Source organism: Psammomys obesus, unplaced genomic scaffold (genome assembly GCF_907164565.1).
Source record: "Psammomys obesus unplaced genomic scaffold, mPsaObe1.curated_primary_1811, whole genome shotgun sequence".
Lineage (NCBI taxonomy): Eukaryota > Metazoa > Chordata > Mammalia > Rodentia > Muridae > Psammomys > Psammomys obesus.
The window spans coordinates 6,863,585-6,886,880 of record NW_026596088.1 but is presented as its reverse complement, the minus strand read 5'-3'; the positions used below and the strand labels follow the sequence as shown (position 1 = coordinate 6,886,880).

Here is a 23,296-nt window from a genome sequence, read left to right as displayed (position 1 = left end):
TCTGGCTTCTGGCTCTGAAGGAGGAGCCCGCAGAACTTCTGCCTCCAGAATTGTGAGACAAGAGCTTGGGTCATTATATCAGCTGCAACCAGGAGCTCACGTGACTGGAACAGGCTCCAGCCTTCGGCCATTCCGCTCCCTTCTGGCTCATGGCAACAACCTGGAGTCAGTTTTAGTTCTCCTGATCCAAGTGCATCTGACAGATAGTAGGTAGAGATCACTGGTGCTGCTAAGTGTTTGACATCCCACAGGACGTGTCCCCTGTAGGTAAGAATTGTACCAGCTTGGCTGGGCAGTGATGGCACACACCTTTACTCTCAGCACTTGGGAGGCAGAGGCAGGTGGATCTCTGTGAGTTCAAGGCCAGCCTGGGCTACAGAGTGAGTTCCAGGACAGCCAGGGCTACATGAAGAAACCCTGTCTCAAAAACAAAACAAAAACTGTCAGCTCATTGTCCACAGCACAGAGACAGAGAAACCATGCTCAGTGGGGAAGAGAGCTTGCTGTGTAAGCATGAGGGTCCAGGTTCAAATCCCAGTCCCTACACAAAAAAGCCAGGCATGACAAGAGAATTCTTAGGGCTTGCTGGCTGCCAGCCTGGCTTCACCCTCAATGAGTGACCTCATCTCAAAGGAATAAGGTCTTCCCTGACCCTCCTCTCTTTGGAAACAACTCTCCACAGGGACATCAGCTTCCTGGCTAGCAGGAACAGCAACCTGCTTGGAAGGACAGGAGGGGCCAAGTCAACCTCCATTTCTGCTAAAATGCAAATGCTGCAACCTGGACTCTGTTCATCAAATCTGTCATTATGCAAGAGCTCTTTGTTTTAAAATCAGCAAATGGCATTTTAGAGTACAGAGCAGAAAAGGTCGTCGTTATGTCTCCAATGATCAGCGTGGCCAAGGGGGCTTTGGATTCTATCGCTTAATCACCTGCTCGGACTGCTCTGGCATGTCCAGGACACAGTGTACTCCTGGCTAGTTGCACTAAGGATACAGCATGCCTCGCTTCTCATGGTGCGATCCATGTTTACACAGCCTGCTTCGTGGCTAGGCCGAATATTCACACAGGAAGAATGGTGTCTCACTCCTCCAGCCACAGCCCAGGGCCCCAAGCCTGGCACAAACCATCTGTGCAGGTCACAGGAATGAATAGAGAAGGCTGGCCATCTCCAGCTGGTATATGGGACACTGAATGTTATCATCTGGGGAGTCAGTGGCCCGGTTGGCAAGAGGGAAAATCAAATCATGAAAAAAATCAAAACAAGAACTTTGAGATCAATTAAGTTAAGATCTGAATTCAGGTCTTAACTTCGCCCGCCATACATGGCTAGCTGAGCAGTGTTGGTCAGTTACTGAATTCTTCTGTCCCTCAGTTTCTTTGTGGACTTTATTTCACCTCATAAAGGGAAGCAGAGCATGGTAAGGAAGGAGTGACAAAGTAAGGTGGCTGGGAAAAGTCCGTGTGGCTCAGTGGCTCCTCTCATTATCACATGTGTGCCAAAATGCTTAGTTCAGCACCTGGCATGCAGCCAGCCCTTCCATGTATGATTAATCTTATTACTGTGAAAATCCTGTCAGATTGAGGGCCATCGGATCCCAGGTCTTCCCTTCTTTCCCATCCATCTGCAGCAGCAAAAACCCCATTTTCCCTCTGTCACTTCGGGACAGGAGCTCAAGCCAGACTATGAGGAATGCACTGCCAGCTCCGCTGGGCAGAAAGCTCCTTGCCTGGCACCAGTGGGGGTGGAGGGATCAGAGAGAAGTGGGGGTGGGGCGGGGCTAGGCCTTGTTCGTCACACCGGGAGATCCACGGTAAAAGATCATAGCACATAGAAGCTGGGTGTGATGGTGTAGCCCGAGAGCCCAGCTCTGAGGACCCAGGGAGGCAGGAAGAGCCAGAGTTCTCGAAATGGATATAATGGGAAGCAACAGGGAAGGGAAAGTGTATTATTCTGACCTATGGTGGTACCCACCAAGACACCCCTGGGGATAGTTGGAGACATTACAGTTGCATCTAAATATGGGGAGCTTTGCAGCCTGTGCACAGTTGCAAAGGTTGTTCACAGGAGTTGAGCGACACGTGACCTGCGTGGCCTTACAAGTGGCCCTGGTAGGAAAGGGTATTATTTTTAGCCATGTGCTTTAGGAAAAGTCTTTTTTTTTTTTTTTCTTTTTCCTCCAGTGCTGGGGATGGAGCCCAGGGCCTTGCATAGACTGGGCAAAGGCCCTGTCACAGAGCTACAACCCTGGCACTCAAAAAAGTTCTTTCTCCACTCCATTGGTCTCAAGTGAATACTGTCTCCCCACATCTGCCTTGTTTTGTTTAGGGTTTTTTGTTTTTAAGGTTTTTTTGGGGGGGGGATTTTTTTTTTTTTTGAGACAGGGTTTCTCTGTGTAGCCTTGGCTGTTCTGGACTCACTTTGTAGACCAGGCTGGCCTCAAACTCTCAGAGATCTGCCTTCTCTCTGCCTCCCTCGGTGCTGGGATTACAAGCATGTGCCACTGTGCCCGGCTTCTTTAGTTTTTAATTGAAGTACTTTGTGTGCCTGAGTGTTTTGCCTGCCTATGAGTGCCTGGTGCCTTTGGAGGTCAGAAGAGAGTGTCCGATCCCCTGGAAGTCGAGTTATAGATGGTTATAGGCCACTGTGTGGGTCTTCTGCAAGAACAACAAGTGCTCTTAATCACTGAGAATTCTCTAGCCCAGTCGTGTAATTTATTTTGTGATCCTGGTGATGGAACCCAGAGCCACGTGAAGGCTAGACAACACTTGTTTCCTTCCTAGCTGTACCCTGAGCTCCCTAGTATTTTGAAATCATATGTAAATAGGGGCTGGGGAGATAGTTAGGACTTGGGTCCAAATCCTCATCACCCACATGAAAACTGGGTGCAGGAGTCTGATCAGCAATAAGAGCACTTGCTACTCTTACAGAAGACCTGGGTTCGGTCCTCAGCACCCACATGGCAGCTCACAACCATCCGTAACCCCAGTTCCAGGGGACTGAACACCCTCTTCTGGCTTTTATGGGCACCAAGCACAAACATTCATGCAGACAAATACTCACATACATAAAACTTTAATCAAAAAACAGAACTGGATACAGCCCTCTTGGCCTGTAGTGGAAGAGCTGGGGATGAGGAAAATGCAGTGACAAGGAGGATCCCTGGGCTCGCTGCCTCACCAGCCTAACCGGTCAGTGAGCTCCAGTGAGAACCCTGTCCCAGAAAAGGCGGAGAGCAACCGAGGAAGACGCCTGCTGTCTTCTGGCCTCCGTTGATACGTGGGCGCACAAATCATATAGAAATGATGCCTGTAGCACTGAGTTCTGGAACAGCTTTGGACTGCAGGAGACAGAAAGTCCTTTTGCCCCCAGGTCTGTAGCATGTCCGTGTCCCCATCCTGTGTCACCCCACCCCCACCCGTGCCTCATGCCCCAATCACACAGTCTGGAGGTCTTTAGCGGGTTAATTTTCTCTGCCAGTTGAATTAAAAGGTAGAGGAACTCTCGAGCACCGCAGACAGAACCAGCAGTTGATGGACGGTGTTTGTGGGGGATGAGGAGAAGCACAGACAGAGCGACACAGAGAAAAAGACCTTCTGGGAAGCAGGGTGGCTACCAGGAAAATCCAGTCTCTTTTCGAGTGGTGGGGGTTTTAGAGTCTCCTGAGTCCTGGTCTGGCTTTGAACTTGTTGAGACAGTGCATCTGCAAGGGGCCCGCTGGTGAGAGGCAAAAGCCAACAAAGCCTTTTTTTAAAAATAATAATAATAATAATAATTTGTTGAATTTTAATTTTATTTTGTGTGCATTAGTGTGAAGATGTCAGATCCCTTGGAATTGGCGTCCCAGGCAGTTGTGAGCTGCCATGTGAGTGCTGGGAATTGAACCCCAGTTGGCCAGCGCTCCATCCCTCCAGCCCCAACAAGGCTTTTATTTTGAGCTGCCAGGCTTTTGTCTCAAGTCAGGAGGGTGAGGCAGAAGCCCACCATCTTGGGAGTTCACCATCTTTATTTACCCAGCTTATGGCCTAAGGCTCTCACTAGCTCTTTGCCTACCAGGGAGTCTGTCTAACTTCTAGTCTCTCAGCAACACACACAGAGAGAGAGATGGAGAGGACAGAGGCAGAATTGATTATCGTAGGCAGCGTGTAATTTGCAGGTCCAGGGGTGGATAGGACCTATCTAGCTGTCAAGTGAGGTCATAGCTCTTTATTTATCTCTTTGCTTCTTGTTCTGTGGTTGACCCCACATCATTTTTCCTCAGTAGTGTACCAGCTTCAACCCTAAATTTCTGCCCCGCCAGAAATGTTTGACCCCGCCCTTCTTCTAGTCACTCCCGCAGAAGCTCCAGGTTTACCTGGATTGCGCTGACTCCAGTCACATGATCACCTCTGAACCAATCACTGAGCAGACGCCTGGGCCATAATGATGCCACCCAATGTCGATCAACTGTAGAACGCAGAAGCTCCGGTGTGGTGGAGCAGCTTGGGTCTTAATTCCTCTAATGATGTGTTTAAAGGTAGGGGCGAGTAGGTCCTGAGAAGCAGGTGCACTCTTCAAGGTAATTGTAATCGCCTGCGTCTCCTAGGCTGTGGGTAGGTGCTGTCGGGCATATCCTGTGTAGGCGCTGGTCAGCGCAGAGCAATCGCTGTGGCTCCAGGATGCTGAAGCCTTTGCTACCATAGAAAGGCAGCCCCAGAGGTCCAGCGGCCACTGTGGTTTGTCTCTTGACCTGTAGGCTTTGCTTTGGGCATTCCAAGCGTAGTCTCTTATGTCCGAGGCTGCCACAGGCTCCCAGCATAGTAAGACAGAGAGAGAGTGGTCCTGGCTTCAAGAGAGTAGCTATTCCCTGAGGACCCCTGAGGAATCTTGGCTTTGCTGCTTTCCAGACATGGCTGGGACCCAAGGCTCAGCCTCACAACTTACAAACATGCAGAACGTTGCTCCCGTGTCTCAGCCTGTACTGTTGGTGATTCCATACCCCACGTCGATGGCAGTGAGAGAGGAAGGGAAGTAGCACTTAAGCCTCTATGGAGAAACTTCTCCCCAGGTGCGTCTGGCTGGGAGGGGGAAGTTGTGTGTGCCTAAGTGAGCGACTTCTGGAGAGTTCTCATGTCTTGTGAACCGGAGTCGCTCTCCTTCCTTGGGGAATCAGCAATAGACTGAGCTTGCTAGAGGCTGTGGGTCAAAACCAGAGTGGGAAGCTAGGGGAAGGCCGACTGTCTGGAGGGATCTGACATGCTCAGGTGCCTGTCTTCATGTGCAGAGTGAGATCAGCCACCAAGCTACACCTCTGCATTGAGGCTGGTTTTCCTAATGTGTCCCCACCAAGGCATCTTGTCATAAGGAATTATGACATTTTTATGCCATGGAAGAGAAAGTGTTACTGGAGCCAGTATAATTAGCAACTTGGATTAAGAGGGGGAAAAAGGAAAGCATAGTTGATTATCATCTTATGGGTTTTGATATCAAAGTATGGTGCTTGTGAGTCTATGGCTAGGATGCTGTCCCACATCATGAGACCTGTGTGCTGTGCCTCTCCCAGCCTCAGGGTGTGGCTTGTACCTCATGGCCTAACATAGCTGCCTAAACTCCAGCAACCACACCTGCGTTCTAGCCTGAAGGAAGGGACTAGAGGACACATTCTATCCATTTAAAAAGCTTCCCCTAATGGGCAGAGGAGAAGGGTCATAAGGTAGAGGCGCCTGCAGCCAAGCCTAATGACCTGTTCTCAGTCCCTGGAACCCATGTGGGGGAAGGAGACTCCCACTAGTGTCCCTGACCCCCACGATCGATTTGTAGAGAGCCCCCCGCCCCCATTACACAAATATATATTAAAAGCCACGACAGCACACTGACCCCTCCCTAAAGTTGTACACAGCCTTTTCTGCTTCTGTTTCATGATGAATGGTGTTGTGAAACCATTTCCACAGAAATGAGCCTCCCCTCTGGAGGGAGGAGCTCAGAAAGCTACCCGATTAACCAGTCTGCTCCCCAGAGGGACCAGCTGCTGGGGAACAGACCCCGCAGCCAGCAGAACGGCCCCATGAGGTAGGGAAGCAGCTCGGGGTTACAGCTCTCACCGTGGTGGGGCCGGCTTCAGACGACGCAGCTGCCTTTGAGTCAGCCCTGCCCCTGTGAGTAAGCCCCGTTGGTTCACCAAGCTGGACTTGGGGGGGTAGGAAGATCATTTCTTTGTTCTGTCATCAGTGAATAGACAGTTATTCAGGTCTCCCCAGGAAGTCACACAGCTCGTGGTCTTGCCTAGCTGTAAAGTAAAGTAGTTTGGAAAATGCAGCCCTTAATTTGAAAGACTATGTGCTTAGCGAACAGTTTTGACAGTTGACAGGTGCTGGCCTCGGCTTCATGACAATTTGAAACCCATAAGACCGGGTTCGCTCGGTTCTGGACGTGTACCAAGTGCCTGCTGGGTACAATGGCATAGCGCCAGGCAAGTTACAGCTGGTGTCAACAGCAGCTCCTGGTTCCCAGGGTAAGGAGGGTGTTTATCTGTGGTTCCATCTCAAGGCTTCCGTGAGCTAGCCCTGGGACCACAGTGAGGCTACTTCCTTACTCAGCTGCTGAGTGAGGGGGAGGGAGGGTCAGGTAGGGGTTGGGAGATGAGTATGGCGAGATCACTGGCAACAGAGCCCTAATTGCCTCAGTGGCCAAGCTCTGCATCTCAGCCCAGCTGCACTTCCTGGTGCCAGAGCTGAAGCTGTGGGCATGGCATCGTTCTGGCCCCCGAAGCCATTGAGCTAGTTTTGAGTCTGCTGACAGATACGGGCATCCCGCTGTCCTGGTCTGGAAGACTGACTGGGGTAGAGCAGGCTCTGGGGCTAGGAGCTGCAAGCCCCAAAGAGGATCAGGTAGCTTTGGCCTCTGTTCTAAGCTGTTGACTGTCCTGCCCTGAGGGTAAAAAAGAAACTTGGCAGCTGACAGGAAGTTTCAAACTGGGAGTGGAGAAGAAAAGGATAAAGGGGAAAAACAACAGTCCCGAGTCAAACAGAAGATAGCAAGGGTGCATTTTTTTTTGTCAAGGGAAGCCAAGTACAAGGTTTCGAGATTTTTAATTTTCACTTTAGGAGCATGTACGGGGTTAGAATGTAAATGTATGCCCTATGCCCTGTTTCAGTAGGTGTCAGGAAAGTGCCGAAACCTCAGAAGAAAGAGGTGACTGAGACAAAATCTAAACACTAGGCCAGGCATAGTGGTGCACGGAGGCAGAAGCAGGTGGGTCTCTGAGTGCGAGGCCAGCCTGGTCTACAGAGTGAGTTCCAGGACAGCCAGGACTACATATATAGAAAGACCCTGTCTCAAAACAAAAACAAAAACAAAAACAAAAACAAAAAAAAAACGCAGAAAAGAAGTGTCTCTGCTGTAGAGATGGCCAGTGGGGTGAGTCGTTTACCACACAAGCTTGGCAGCTTGAGTTCGGTCGTGGGGATCCATATAGTGGAAGAGGAGAACCAACTCCGGCAGGTCGTCCATTGACCTCTACACAAACACACACCGAGGCAAGCATCTTCCCCCTTCCACACTGAATAATGAAATGCAGGAAGAGAGAGAACCCTTCAGTTCCCTGGGCTGGGATGACTCCTGGTTGCTCTTCTGCTTCTGCCTCCCAAGGGCCGGGATTAGAGGCATGTGCCGCCTTGCCTACTGGGGAACTTTAATGCACACACAGACATTCTTTCCCTTTGTCATTTGACAGAAATAGGGTTACCCTAACAAACCCACTCATCTGTGTCTTTTGGACTTTCGCAGGTTTTCTTGGCTGACTTTTTCTTTCAGATGTGGTCTTACTGAAATGTAATTTATACAGGGGGCTGGAGAGATGGCTCAGCGGTTAAGAGTACTGCCTGCTCTTCCAGAGGTGCTGAGTTCGACTCCCAGCAACCACATGGTGGCTCACAACCATTTACAACATGATCTGACGTGCAGGTGTACAAGCAGATAGAGCACTCATATACATAAAGTAAATAAGTCTAAAAAAGAAAGAAAAAAAGAAATGTAATTTACACCTTACAATCTGCTCATTTCAAGTGGGCAGATCTTACTATCGTGACAGAATGCAGACATACAATCAGCTTGGAACCTTTTCACTAGTACGTAACATTTTCACTAGTACGTCATTCCTCATTTCTCTCCTCACTGGCCTCAGGCAAGCCCTGGTCTACTTCTGCTTCCATAGCTTTGCTTTTCTGGGCATTTACAGAAATCAGAAGTCATTTCAAGTATAGTTTCATTCCTTTTTTTAAGTGCTGAGTCACATTCCATTATATGAGTATGCCTTTTTAAATATATAGAGAGAAGGTTTCTGTGTGCTGTCCTGTCACTCACTCTGTAGACCAGAATTGACCTCAAAACCAGCACCCAGAGTCAGGCAGATCTGTGTGAGTTCAAGGCCAGCCTCGTCTGCATAGTGAGTTCTAAGCCAGCCAGAGCTAAAATTAAAAAAGAAAAGAAAAAGAAAGAAGAAACAAACAGAAGAAGAACAAGAATGGAACTATTTGGGCAGTGGTGGCACACACCTTTAATCCCAGTGTTCAGGAGGCAGAGGCAGGTGAATCTCTTAGCTTGAGGCCAGTCTGGTCTACAGTTTGAGTTCCAGTAAGTACTTTCATGATGTGTATGTGGGGACATGCATGGCAGGGTGAGCTTGTAGAGGTCAGAGGACAGTTTGAGGAGTCAGTTCTCTTTCCACCACGTGGGTTCAGATGATTCTCATTGCTAGGCTTGTGCAGGGAGCATCTTTACCACTGAGCCATCCTGCCAACCCCCTCTCCCGTTGGGGTGTGTGTGTGTGTGTGTGTGTGTATGTGTGACAGTCTTACTGTGTAGCCTAGGTGGACCCGTCTGGAACATGCTGTGTAGTCCATGCCGGATCGAACCTACAATCCTCTCACCTCAGCTGACAGGTGTGATCCACCACATCCAGCCTGTTCACACATAATTGTGAGGACGTTTTCATTTCTTTTGAGTGTCTCCTAGGAGCAGAATTGCTGGGCCTTATAAAACCCTGTGTTTAAATTTTTCAGGAACTGACAGGCTGTTTGTGTGAGGCAGTTGCACCATTTTACAGTTGCTCGAACAGCTGTGGGTTCCAATTCCTGAACATTCTTACTGACTTACATTACTGCCCAGTTTTAAAATCCTATCCATTATAGTGGGGTGTGGCTTTCAGCTGTATTTCCCTAATGACATCTTTTCATGTGTACATCAGCTGTATGGGTATAAATAATTTTATTAAATTATTTAATAATTACATTTATAAATAAATGATTTTATTTGTTCATTTTTCACTTGTATTTGTGTGTGTGCATGCATGAGTGCACTTTTATACATGTGCCTGTGGAGGCCAGATGAGGCTGTCAGATCTCTGAAGCTGAAGTTACAGATGATTGTGAGCCAAAAATGGGTGCTGGCTGGGGATTGAACTTTAGACCTCCATGAGACATTGTTTGTTTTGCTTTTGTGTTTTGTTTTGCTTTATTTTTGAGACAGTCTAGCTCAGCTAGTGTTAAGGTTATTCTTATAAAACTGTGTTTGTTTCTCAGTTTCTCTCTTAACCCAGTTATTGCAAGTAATTGAGACTCTTTTCTATTTGTTTAATAATAAGCTTCACAACACAACAACTGATCAGTTATTATTCTATTCTTTTTTAAATTTTATTTTATTTATATATTTATTTATTACAATTTATTCATTTTGTATCCCTGCTGCAGCCCCCTCTCTTGTCTCCTCCCAGTCCCACTCACCCTCTCTTCTCCCTCTTTCCCTAGTCCCCTGCCTGATAGGGGAGGACCTCCTCCCCTTCTATCTGATCCTAGCTTATCTCATCAAGGCTGGTTGCATCATCTTCCTCTGTGGCCTGGCAAGGCTGCACCCTCCGGGGAGAGGCGATCAAAGAGCCAGCCACTGAGTTCATGTCAGTATTCTTAACCCAATATGCTACTCCCAGTGTGCATCCCAGAGATACTTGCACTTTGTAGCTTTCTTGCCCTAGCTCCTCTTCTGACCTTCCTTCACCCTCTCCTGTGGCTGATTCCCTCTTGGACATCTGCCCGTGACTCAATCACCTATTTCCTCCTGTAACTTCTCCCCTGACTGGCAGGAAGTCCAGCCCTATTCTCTCTCTTGCTCACTAACTGGTTGTAAGCCACCTTATTGGCGTATCAGAGGGCAATTGAGGAGCAGAGTTTACACAACATTGAGACAAAAAATTTTCAGAACAAAGATTGTAGCAAGCTATTGGGATGGGGGGAGCGGTATAGAAACCAGCATTTGAATTACACAATAACCTTATGCCTACAAGCTAGTCTTTAAGTTTCTAGCCTCAGTTTCTAGAGGACAGAGATTTCTAGAGGCATGCTCTACCGCTCCAGACAAATAACTGTTCACACCCTTCGGCTTTTTGTGTGCGTGTTTTATTATCAAGTTGTAAGAATTTTTTGTAGAGTCCCTTATTGAGTTTATGTTTTGAAATTTTTTCCCCATTTTGTGGGTTACCTCTTCTCTTTCTTTCTTTCTTTCTTTCTTTCTTTCTTTCTTTCTTTCTGCCTGTCTTTCTTTCTTTCTGTCTTTCTTTCTTTCTGTGTGTCTTTCTGTGTTTGTTTCTGAGAAGAGCATCGGCTGTGCTGTGCGTCCACTTGCAATACTTTCTCTCTCTCTCTCTCTCTCTGTACTGTTTACGTTTTATTTTGTGTGTGTGAGCATTTTGCCTGCCTCTGGGTATGTGCACCCTCATGTGTATCTGGTCAGAAAAGGGTGTCAGGCCCCCAGAACTGGAGTTATGGATGGTTGTGCGCTACCGTGTGGGTGCTGGGAACTGAACCCCGGTCCTCTGCAGGATGCTCTTAACTACTGAGCCATCACACCAACTCCCCCTCTTCTATAATGGTGTCCCTTAACATGAACAAGCTTTTTATTTTAATTATTTATTCTTCTGTTCCTGGTACTTTGGCTGTCGTGTTGAAGAAATCTTGTTGGCTGTGGTGGCAAATTGCCTGTAATCTGAGCACCTGGGAGGCAACAAGGAGATTGGGAGTTCAAGGCCAGTTCAGGTACACAACAAGTTAAAGGACAACCTGTGCTGTATACAGTAAAACGTTATGTCAAAGAGAACCAGGACACACAAGGCTCAGTGCTGGAGCATCTGCTGGATATGTGAAGCCCTGGGTTCCATCCCCGGCACCACCCCCACTGCCGCAGCCAAGTCTTCGCTTAACCCAAGATGATGAGGATGTCCTGTATTTCCTGAGGTTATGCTTACTTAGGTTTTCAGTCCATTTTTCACGAAACTTTTGCATGCAGTGTTAAGGAAGGGATTCAGGGACTGCCAGCCGCATTTGTTGAAGGTTAGTCTTGCCAGATTCAGTCATTTCCGCATCTGGCTGAAAGTCAGTTGACCCTGTGAGTGTGAGACTTCCATCTTTCATTCTCGGTGTGCTCTCTGCTGACCATCCTTGTGTGTCCCTGGGTTCTAGACCTCCTCGTTTGTTTCTAGCCATCACACAGTACCTCACTGTGTAGAAAGAAATGCTGTAATTTATAAACCAGGCCTCCACTGATGGAACTTCAGAGGACAATTGTAAGGGTGTTCATTTACTGAGGGGAAACACTTAAATGTTTTGTCTGTGCCAGGCACTTTCTAAGCCAGTCAGTGGGCGCATGGATAATAGAAGGAGAAGGGGACTGCAAGATGGGGAGGAAGTGGGAGGAGTAGACGGAGAGGAAGCCATAATCAGGATATACTATGTGAAAAAAGAATCTATTTTTTTGTTGTTTTATTGTTGTTGTTTGTTTGTTTTTATTTTTGTTTTTCAAGACAGGGTTTCTCTGTGTAGCCTTGGCTGTCCTAAAACTCACTCTGTAGATCAAGCTGGCCCCCAACTCCCTCATAGCCTCTGCCTCCCTGAGTGCTGGGATTAAAGTTGCTCGCCATCACCACCAAGCAAGAATCTTATTTTCAATAAAAGGAAAAAAAATGAATAAGAGAAGAAAGTACACAGGACAATTTTAACTCAGGAAGATCACTGAGAAGAAAATAAAACAGGGTCTTTGACTTGGAAATAAGGAGATTTTTCTGAAGTGGCATCCTTTGGGCTGCCATGCCAATAGTGAGAAATGGCACAGTTCAGAAGGCTGGTCCAGGCACAGAGAACAAGCAAATACAAAAGCCTTGAGGTAGGAGGAATGAGCTTGATGCGTGGCCTAGAGAAGCAGCCAAGGCCTGAGGTCTAGGGCAGGGGTCCAGGAGCCCCAGCTGGTGTAGCCTTCGCAGAGCGTGCATTGTAGCCCTTATTTGAGGGGGTTCTGGAGAGCGTCAAGCAGAGGAGTGGTTTGATACAGTTCATGTCCCTAAGTGATAGCTCTGGTTGTTTGCTTGCTATTTCTGGTTCCCAAGCACTCAAGAGTTCTCGGAAGTGAAATGACTGGGCCGATGGGTGGTCACCACCACTGTCATGCAGGGCCTCGGAATACCCTCACGCCCGGGAGCCGGCACCCACCGCTCTGCTTCCCTTACAGGACCGTCCTCGCTGCACGCGCGCAGTGTGCGCAGTAACTCTGGCTGCACAGGGGAGCCCCCGGGGAACACGGGCGCCGCTGCAACATGGCAGACGAAGACCTCATCTTCCGCCTGGAAGGGGTTGACGGCGGCGGGTCCTCCCGAGCTGGCCACGACGGCGACTCCGACGCAGACAGTGACGATGACGAGGGCTACTTCATCTGCCCCATCACTGATGACCCCGTGTCCAACCGGAACGTCAGCTCCAAGGCCCAGAACTACTACAGCAACCTAGCGAAAAGCGAGTGCGGCTCCACAGGGTCACCGGCCGGCTCCTTCCACTTCAAGGTGAGTGGCCGCCGGTTCTGCACTGTGTGGCCTGCCGACCTGGGGGTCTCTGATCGATGTCTTAATTGTCTCCGAACCCCGGCAGCGCGTTCTGCCCGGGAGGGTGTTCCTATTCATCTGGGAGGTGACTGTTGGCTTAAGATTTGTCACCACGTAGCAGTGCTTTTTAAATAGATGGAAACCCTTTGGGGCTGGTGCGATGACTCTGCAGGTGAAGGAGCTTATCGGTAACCCTGACGACTCATGTTGGATCCCCAGGACCCACACAGAATCCTGGAGGTGGTTTTCTGGCCTCTGCGGTTATGCGTGGAACCTACGTGCCCCCATACATGGGCGTACACACACACACACACACACACACACACACATACACACACACAACACACTAAATTAAATAAACAAACGTAATGTTTAGAATAGCTGTTTGAAAACCTTTCCATGAGTGTGTTTTTTTTTTGTTTTTTTTTTTTTTTTGAGAAATAGGACAAAATTGATTTAATAGAAAATATTGAAGAACACTGTAGAGTGCAAGCATCTCATTTCTTGGACATTCGTATATGCGATTCTGTGTGCATGGTTTTGGTGAGCTGATTAATTGCATCCCAACATTCTAGAAAGAATGGAAAATATTAAAGAGCATTTAAAAAGTATAAGGATCTTATTTCTCTCGGTTTGTTGGTGGTGGCGAGACAGGGTCTCATTAGTAGCCAAACTGATGATGAACTCATGATCTTCCTACCTCAGCCTTGGGAGCATGCCTGGCTCAAAGTTATTTATTTATTTGTTTGTTTGTTTGTTTATTTGGTATAGCATTGGCTGTCCTAGAACTAGCTCCAGCTCTGTACACCAGGCTGACCTTAAACTCGCAGAGATCTGCTTGCCTCTGCCTTCCCTGAGTGTTGGGATTAAAGGTGTGGGCCACCACTGCTTGCTTTGTTTTTTTGAGACAGAGGCTCATGAAGTCTCAGAATCACTAGATCACTGTGTTGCCAAGGATGACTTTGAACTCCTGATCTTTCTGCTTCCACCTCCCAAGTGCCGAGACTATAGGTGAGAACCACCGTGCTTGGCTGATCCATCCTTATCCATGCACGGTGTGTTCTAAAACTGTAGGGGATGTGTGAGACATGAGGAGTGGCTAACCCTCTGTGTGCTGTTTCCTCCCATCCACACATACCTGTGATAGAGGTTTAAGCCATAAATTAGACACATCAAAAGATTAACAGTCACAGCCAGGCATGGTGATGCACGTCTGTAATCCCAGGGAGGCAGAGGCAGCGAGTTCGAGGCCAGCCTGGTCTACAAAGTGAGTTTAGGATAGCCAAGGCTACACCTGTCTCAAAAAAGAAAAAAAGAGAGAGGGAGAGAGAGAGAGAGAGAGAGAGATTGACAGTCACTGAAAATAAAATTATAACAACATAGTAAAATAAGAGCTATGTCCTGGGGGTGTCACTCAGGTAAGCACTTGCTGCCTGTATCCAAGGCCCTGGGTTCCATCTCCAGCACTGCAAAGAACCAAACCAGAGCGAACAGACTATAAGGTTGTGAGCGCGTGGGCGCCCTCGTTCTCTCAAGATAGCATGTTGTACCGTGTACATGTAGATACTTCTGTGCTGTCTCTCATTGGCCACAGGCAGCTGAAACCGTAGGATGGGAAGCCACAGATAAAGAGGACCACTGTCCACACCCTTCACAAATGCAACAGCCTAGTGCCTATTTTAGAAGTTCACCATCATCCTCAGGCTGAGACCAGCCTGCGACATGAGGCCCCATCCTTTAAAAATGACAGAATAGGCTGGGAAAATGGCTTATCTGTTGAGAAAGCATTCTGCTTCCTCAAACAACCCAAGTTTGAATCCCAGCACCCTCTTGAGCTGTCTTATTACTGTCACCTGCTCTAAGGGATCTAATGCTTTCTTCTGACCTCCTTGGGCACTCTTGTACACATCTGGCATGCACATGCCCATATATAATATTTTAAAAAATAAACTTTAAAAGAGTTTTTTTAATAAGACAAAACAGACAAAATTATGCATTGAACCTTGTTTTTGTAGAGGGTTTTTTTTTTGGCATATATGTGTGCAGTGTACATGTTCACATGTGGGTGCTTGTACGTGTGTGATTGTGTATGTGTATATGTATATGTGTGTGCAAGCTTGGAGTTGACATGAATGTGTGTGTGCGTGCGTGTGTGTGTGTAAGCCAGAAGTTGGCATGGATGGCTTCTTCCATCACTATCTATTTTGTAAATTGAGGCAGGGTCTCTTTATGAACTCTGCTCATTCTGGCTAGCCAGGTTGTCCTGGGGATCCCCTCTGTTCTAGGATTACAGCTGGCGGCCATGTCTGCCTGCCGTTTGACATGCATGGGTAGGGGGACCCAACTCTGGACCTCTGTGTTTTTTCAGGAACCACACTCCCAGCCCCAATAAAGATAATTTAATATAGGCACGAGGGCTGAGAGAAAGAGAGGGGCTCAGAGGGAAAGGCAAGACTCCGCAGAGTGTGTGTATGTGTGCTCGTGTGTGGTGGGCTTGTCAAAGAAGAGTGCAGACAGACAGTGCGCACCCTGCCTTCCCTACCTGCTGCTCAGCTCCCTGTGTTTGGTGTTTGCTTGTTTGTTTTAACAGCAGTCATACGTTGGATTTTGGTGAGGTTTGAAGGGTTGCTTAGAAATGTAAATGAGAGCTGGTTTTAGTGGTTGGAGCCTTTAATCCCAGCAGAGGCAGTCAGAAAAACCAAAGAAAAAAGAAAAGAAAAGAAATGTAAATGAGACCGCTGGGTGTTTCCTCAGGAGCACCTGCAGGATTACAGTTGGAAATGTAAAAGTCTCCCTCACAGCGGTGCAGAAGGCAGGACCTCTTCATTGTAAACCAGTTTCATTGGAGATCTTTTGGTGATGGTTTAAGGAAGGGATGGAGGATCTACCCAAGATACTATGCATTCAGGTCTGAGCCTGGGTCATTGTTACTTGGTACAAAATATCTCTGCATGAAGGGAAAGTTAAGTCTACGTGAGCATCTTGTACAGGAAATGTTAATTATTGGGGGGGCTGCTCCCCAGCTCTTAGCTGATGAGTACTCATTTGAAATACTCCTAGGTGAAGATTCTGTACTCTTTCCACGTCTCCGAGTTTCCCTGTCTTTTTTTTTTTTAATTTTGCCTCAAAATCTTATTTGTATAGTTTTAAGTATCTTAATTTCATGCTATATGTGTGTATTTAAGTGAAGGGGTTTATTTTTATTTTATTTTATTTATTTATCCATCTGTCTGTCTATCTATCTATCTAGTTTGAGACGGGTTTCTCTGTGTAGCCCTGGCTATCCTGCAACTCATTCTGTAGACCAGGCTGCCCTCCAAATCAGAGATCCTCCTGCCTTGCCTAGCTGAGTGAAGGGATTTGTGGTGTAAAATGTAGTTCTTTATTTTGGTTTGGTCAGAAAGCCATTCCTTAGAGTGCTGGACTGAGGAAGAGGTGATTGGGGTTCTCTTCACACCCTGACAGCCTGTTGTCAGGAGAGTGAGGAAGACCAGTATTCCTGGGCATCATCTGATAGATAACACACAGGGAAGGTTAGAACAAAGTGCTGTCATCCTTGTTTAATTTGTCATTATAGACAGTGACTTAGCATTATAAGCAAAATCCCTGTTACTGCACTGAGACTTCCAATTAAAACCATCCTCCTGTGACTTTAGAAATTGTCTTTTTTAGAAAATTTTATCATTTTAGTTCTTAAAGACACTGGATAGGTTTGTTGGTTGATTGGTTGGTCAGTTTTTCACAGTGTTTCTCTGTGTGGCCCTGGCTGTCCTGGACTCTTTGTAGACCAAGCTGGTCTCAAATTTACAGTGATCCTCCTGCCTCTGCCTCCCTGAGTGCTGGGATTACTGGAGTGTGCCACCAAGCCAGGCTTTGTTTTGTTTTGGGGTAGGTTTTTGTTTGTTTGTTTCCCCCATTTCAGGGCTTAACTCACTCTCCAGCGCATAGCTCCAGAAATAACTCAGTCTCCTCTGGGTTTGTGGGGCCCCTGAAGGACAGGTTCCAGTTTATCCTGCTCCTCATTCCAAGGCAGCTTTGCAATATGTTCCCAGTGCCCCAATGCTCCACCTCAGACAGCTTGCAGTTAGGTGCTGACTCATGGAGTGACACTGAACAGTTACGTGAGGAGTCAGCTAAGAGCCCCAGGGAACACTGAGGGAGCCCCACAGAGTTTCCTTTCGTTGACCAAAGCCAGTGGTTCCGGTTCCCTACCTTCTAATGCTGGGACTCTGTAAAACATACAGTTCCTTATGTCGTGGGGTCTTCCAACCATAAAATTATTTTTGTTACTTCTTAACTGTAATTTTGCTACTGTTACGAATCGTAATGTCAATATCTGATATGCAGGATTTCTGATATGCGACCCCAAGAAGCACTTGATAAAAACATTGAACCAGGCATGGGCAGATTAAGTCTTCATTGCTCACTTACTGTTACCATGGGAGTGGGTCCAAGGAAAGACTAAGCTTGGTTTCCAACCTCATTTCCCTTGGCATATATGTGTGTGTGTGTGTGTGTGTGTGTGTGTGTGTGTGTGTGTATACACACACACACACACACACACATATATATGTATGTATATATGTATATACACATACATTTTCTTTTTTTTTTTTACTGTTGACATGGTTACCTGGGCTGTTTACCAAAGATGGCCATCTGGCCTTCCTCCAAAAATCTGGCCCCAGCAGGTACTGGGTATGTATTGCGAAATGTCGGGTTCTGTCAGGGTCCCTATTCCCCAGGGATGGGGCAGAATCGCTCAGAAGGCCTCTAGGTAGATATCACTCTTCCCTCAGAGGCGGTTTACCCTATGTGAGAAAGGGCCTCAGTCCCAGAGCTCAGTTTAAATGTACAGCTTTGAAATGAGAGGAGTGTAGGAAGGGAGGGAGGGAGGGAGGGAGGGAGGGAGGAAGAGAGATTGACTGTTTAAGGAAGAGTATCACTATCAGGGATTGCTTTAGGGCAGGATCAGATAAGGTGGCTATTCTTTTTCACACCTTGGACAGTTCTACATTTTCTGGTTTGCTTGTTTGGTTTAAGTTTGAACTTTTTGTTTAATACAAAGTCTTTATTCTTTGAGAATCTCGTGCATATCAAGAAATTTGATTGTATTTACTTTTGTTCCTCCTGCTATCTCTTCCCACTTCTACCCAACCTCCCCACAGTACAGTGGTTTGGGCTTTTGTTAGGGGGGGAAGGTTGGGGCTAGAGACAGGGCTTCCCTCTCTAGCCCTGGCTGTCCTGGACCTCACACCGTAGACCAGGCTGGCCTTGTGCTCAAGAATTCACCTGCCTCTGTCTCTTGAGTGCTGGAATTAAAGGTGTGCACCTTGGGCTTTCTTTGTAAGAGTCTCATGTAGCTCAGGATGGCCTCAAACCCTTTCTGTCCCTTGAACTCTGGCTCTGACCACCTCCCTAGTACCAGGACTGAAAGTGTGCACCGCCACCCTAGGCCCTTCTACATTTTCTTCTCCCCTCCCCCATTACCAATTTTATTTATCTTTATTTTTTCCATTTATTTATCTACTCATTTACTGTGTGTGTGTGTGTGTGTGTGTGTGTGTGTGTGTGTGTGTGTGTCCATGTCTCAGCACTGAGATCAGGACAACTTTCTGCAGTGGGTTCTTCCCTGCAGAGAAGGGTTATCATGCTTGCTTGACAAGTGCAGTCTTATCCATTTAGCGGTTTCGCCAGCCCTATTCAGCCCTTTTGGAAGAACTTTTTTTTTTTTTCTTGCAATGCTAGGGATTCATACCATTGAACAGCAACCCTAGCCCTTTGAGAAAAAAAGGCAACAAACCCCTTAATGCAAATAGCATAATAACACATATATACTTTAAGTATATGCAAATGTATTCACAAACTCTTTATATGTATACAGAGGTATGTAAATGTATTTCATATATTTCAAATTTGCACATGTGAACTTTTAAAATTTTTTATTTCATTTGTACGGGTATTTTACCTGTGTGTACATCTGTGCATCACTTTTGTGTGCCTTGGAGGCTAGAAGAAGGTGTGGGATCCCCTAGGACTGGAGTTAGTTTTGAGCCAACATGTGCAGGCTGGGAATCAAACCTGGGTCCATTACAAGAGCAGCCAATGCTCTTCACCTGAGCTGTCTCTATATGCAGACTTAAAGCACAAATTTTTATCAAATATATATGTAATCTATGCATCATATATGTACAAGGAAAGCAAATCTAGACCATGTAAATTAAACAAGTGAAAATGTGCCCCCCATTTCATCCCAGGTCTGTTGAGGGTATGTTGATTGTCTTCCTTTTGTTTTCACAGAGAAGTCATTAACCAGTTTCCACCCCGGTGGCCATCTTCCTGTATCCCCTTGGGAGATGACAGGAACTCTAACTTCCTTAGCTTGGCTGTGGTCTGGGCTGGCTCTGCAGTACGTGCCTTACTCAGCACAATGTACACAGTGATCCCTATAGCCCCAGACAGCTGGCAGCTCGCCAGATGGTAGATGGAAATGAAGTCACACGCCTAGGAGTCCACAGGATCATGCACCCTCCGTGGAGATCCCGTTTCAGAGCGATGCTGTTAATAACTGCAATTTTTATCACTGTATTTTGTGTTTTGTTTTTAATTTTTTTTTTCTTCAGTGTTTGCAATCAAGCCCAGGGCTTCGTGCATCCAACACTTCATTTATTTGTTTGTTGTCTTCAGTGGCTGAGTTTCATTTTGTTGGAGGACGGTGTTTCCTTGTACGTAGGGTTTTGCCTATACAGGGATACACTTGCCCCAGAATGTACTTACTAGCAATAGAGTGGCTTGGGCAAAACCTTGGATTTAAAATTGTGTGGGAATGGCTGACCGCATGGGCTAACTGCCCCTCCGAATGTGTGGGCACACCTTCTTTGTACATCCTCCCCTCTTCAGTTGTGTAAGTGCCGTTGCTGCTCTGGGTTTGGTTCCAGCAGCTTGGTACGGTGACTCCAGAAAGCTACTGGGAGCGATGACTCACTGAGCAGAGAGGCGTCCCTGCCTAAAGCCTGGGAGGCTCCACCTGGCAGCCTCAGGCCGCAGACCATGACCATAGAAAGTAAACCAGAAGCAGTTTTTGTGCTTTGGCAGTGTAGGCAGAAAACAGTGTAGGCTTGGTCAGTGGCTCAGTGGCTGGAGTGCTTTCCTAGCCAGCCTGAGGCCCTGGGTTCAGTCTCTGGCATCCTAAAATAATAAAAAGAGATTAAAAAAAAAACCCCAAAAAACAATTTTTGATCTCCTGCAAGATGAAATCCCCCTGGCCTGTTGAAAAAGAGTCCTAGCATAGGAAAGGAAGCTATCTGGTGACCTGGGGTCTGGCCCACAGGAGGAGTTTGAGGAGGTTGGAACCCTGCTGTGAGGGCTCATATTTATCAAGGAATGTGCCGAAATGTTTTGGTAAAGTGTGCAAGGGTGTTTTTTTTTACAAGGGCTCCCCTCCTTTCTCTCATTTTCACTTTTTTCCTAGCAGCTTTAAGAAAATATAACCCACATACCATTCAAGTTGCGCATGTAAGTGTACAATCTAGTGGCTTTCAGTATGTTCATCAAACTACGCATCCATACCTCTAGCTAACTTTGTCGAGAGCTGTGTCCCTCAGGAACGCTCGCCTCGCTCGCCTATCCAGCCCTCATGACCACTAATCCACTTTCTGTCTTTGTGATTTTGCCTCTTCTAGACTTAAAAAATATTACTTCCATGTATTAATTAGTTTGTTTGTTTATGTATTTATGTACCACACTATGCATGTAAAAGTCAGAGGACAAATTGTAGGAACTCGTGGAAGGAGGGATCCTAAGATCAAGCTCAGGGCATCAAGGTTGATGGCAAGTGCCCTTACCCACGGAACCATCTTGCTGGCCCCTAGACACTTTGTGTCCATGCATTCATGCTGAGGAGTGGCCAGGGTAGGTCAGAGAGCAGTTGTGTTTAACTTCTTTTGCCGGGGCAAAGCTTCCTTCTGTCTGAGTCTCATATTTCCAAACTTCCCTTGTCCTCTGACCCTGTAATTCTTCCACCTATCTATCTGTCCCCACAAACTGCCGTGAGATGCACGTAGAATGCTGTTTGGGTCGGGCCTCCCAAGAGGCCATGGCATTATGTCACCCTATCACATGACTGCTTTGGTTTTTATTCTCTCCATCTTTACCTTCCTTCCCATCCAGGGCTCCGAACCTCAGGAGTTAGGGAGACCAGTTGTAACTACTCTTTGCAAACAGGAATTTCTTTTGGATTTTTGGTTTGATTGATTGATTGATCTTGAGATAGGACCTCACTAATATAGCATTGGCTGGCCATGAGTTTGCTGTGTAGGCCAAGCTGGCCTTGAGCTCATGCCCTGTGAGTGCTGGGATTAAAGGCACCTACCACCTGGGATTAAATGCCTGCTTTTTACTTTTTATATATTGTGTGTGGGAAGGCACACGAGTGCTGGGGCCTGTATGTGGAGTCAAAGAGTAACTTGGACTCAGTTCTTTCCTTCTACCATATGGTTCACAGGAATCACACTCCCTTTGGCAGGCGTGGGCCAAGCACACACACAAGCTCAAAGAACACTGGGGACATAGTTTCCTAGCATACAGGAGGCCCTAGGTTCATCCCAGAACTAGAGGAAGAAAAAAGTCACCTTTCTGCTCTGTAGTGGACTGTGGCATGGATGTACTTTAATATCGTAGTTTCTTCGGTTTCTTGGGATTTGTGGGATGCTTTGACAGTTTCCAGTGTTTCGCTGCTGTGTGGAGGGCCGGATGCATGTATAAAGCTGTTAGGTACGTGTGGCGTGGTGAGGCAGCCATACAGCACTGTTGGTCGCCTCCCATCCTAACATGGCTGTGATCCTTCATTTCTTCCTGCTTTTTGCATTTCCCTGTGGAGTCTGGTGTAAGCCCTCCTTTTCCTCCAGGAGGGAGAGTTGGGATGACTCAGAGTTGTATTTCTTGGAATCTACAGAACAACAGTCAGACAGAACATTTATAATGGAACGGTTGATCATTGAAGGAGGCCTCAGTTGGTCCCTGGATGCTTCATAAAAGGCAATGATTGCTGTGTTCATTGAAAGAATATGTTAAAAGAAGGGTTGTGTCTACTTTCTTGATTTTCTTCTTTAGATCAAGAAAGTGGACACAGGCGAAGGTGATTAATCCTCATTTAGAAAGACAAATGGGATGTGCATTGAACTTATGACAGGAGTCTACCACAAAAGGCATCTGAAAGACTCTACCTAGCAGTGTTTCAAAGCAGACACTAAGACTCATAACCAAACCCTTGGCAGAGTGCAGGGAATCATATGAAAGAAGGGAAGTTAGTATGATATGGAAAGGATAGGAGCTCTACAAGGACCAAATATATCTGGGCACAGGGTCTTTTCTGAGACTGACACTCAACCAAGGACCATCTATGGATATAACCTAGAACTTCTGCTCGGATGTGGCCTGTGGTAGCTCAGTAACCAAGTAGTTTTCCAAAGTAAGGGGTACACGGACTATTTCTAACAGGATCTCAAGGGCAGGCTGTTTGACACCCCCCCCCCCAGGGGAGGAGCAGTCTGTTAGGCCACAGAGGAGGACTTTGCAGCCAGCCCTGAAGATACCTGATAAAACAGGGTCAGATGAAAGGGGAGGAGGTCCTCCCCTATCAGGGGACTTGGAAAGGGGCAGGGAGGAGACCAGGGAGGGAGTGTGGGGTTGGGGAGGGAATGAGGGAGCGGGATACAGCTGGGACATAGAGTTAACAAAATGTAACTAAAAAGAAAAATTAAAAAAAAAAAAAAAAGAAAAAAGAAGGGTTGTAGCTGTAGCTCAGAAGGCAGAGAGTGGTTGCCTAGCAAGCATGAAGTCCTGGGTTCAAGCCTTGCGTAAACCAGTTGTTTGTGCACACCTGTAATTCCAGTACTTGGAGAGGTGGGGGCAGGGTGATCAGAAGTTGAAGGTCATCCTGGGCTATATCAAGTTTGAGGCTAGCCTGGAATACATGAGACCCTGTCTCAAAAACCAAACCAAAAGCTGGGTGCAGTGATGCACGACTGTAATCCTAGTACTCAGGGAGGCAGAAGCAGGCAGATCTCTGAGTGTTCGAGGCCAGCCTGGTCTACAGAGTGAGTTCCAGGACAGCCAAGGCTACACAGAGAAACCCTGACTTGAAAAACAAAGAAAAAAACCAAACCAAGAACAGAAAGCCCCAGCTCAGTTGTTACTTGTGCCAAGGACTATGCAGACTCTTTACGTGTTCTTCCTAGTATCACTCTGCCTCTTCCAGGAAATTATTCATATTGTTGAGATTCTGTTTATTTGCATTTGCCATTCCATTTCCTTTTTAACGTGTGTGTGTATGTGTGTGTGAACTCAGGAGCCTCCTGCCGGGGGGCTGATTTTTGATTGTTGGCTTTGTTTTATAAGTG

At 46.9% G+C, this 23,296-nt stretch overlaps 1 protein-coding gene across 4 annotated transcripts in view; it reads left to right on the top strand.

Annotated features, from left to right (window-relative positions):
* Positions 1–23,296, top strand: part of Eef2k (eukaryotic elongation factor 2 kinase) — a 57,438-nt gene that overhangs the window by 4,639 nt on the left and 29,503 nt on the right. The window contains exons 1-2 of one of the 4 annotated variants that reach the window (XM_055627397.1): positions 4,544–4,559; positions 12,530–12,857. In XM_055627397.1, coding sequence (XP_055483372.1) covers positions 12,615–12,857 — 243 coding nt within the window. In that variant the 5' untranslated portion in view covers positions 4,544–4,559; positions 12,530–12,614. The other 3 variants (XM_055627396.1, XM_055627395.1, XM_055627394.1) reach the window with 3 other exon arrangements.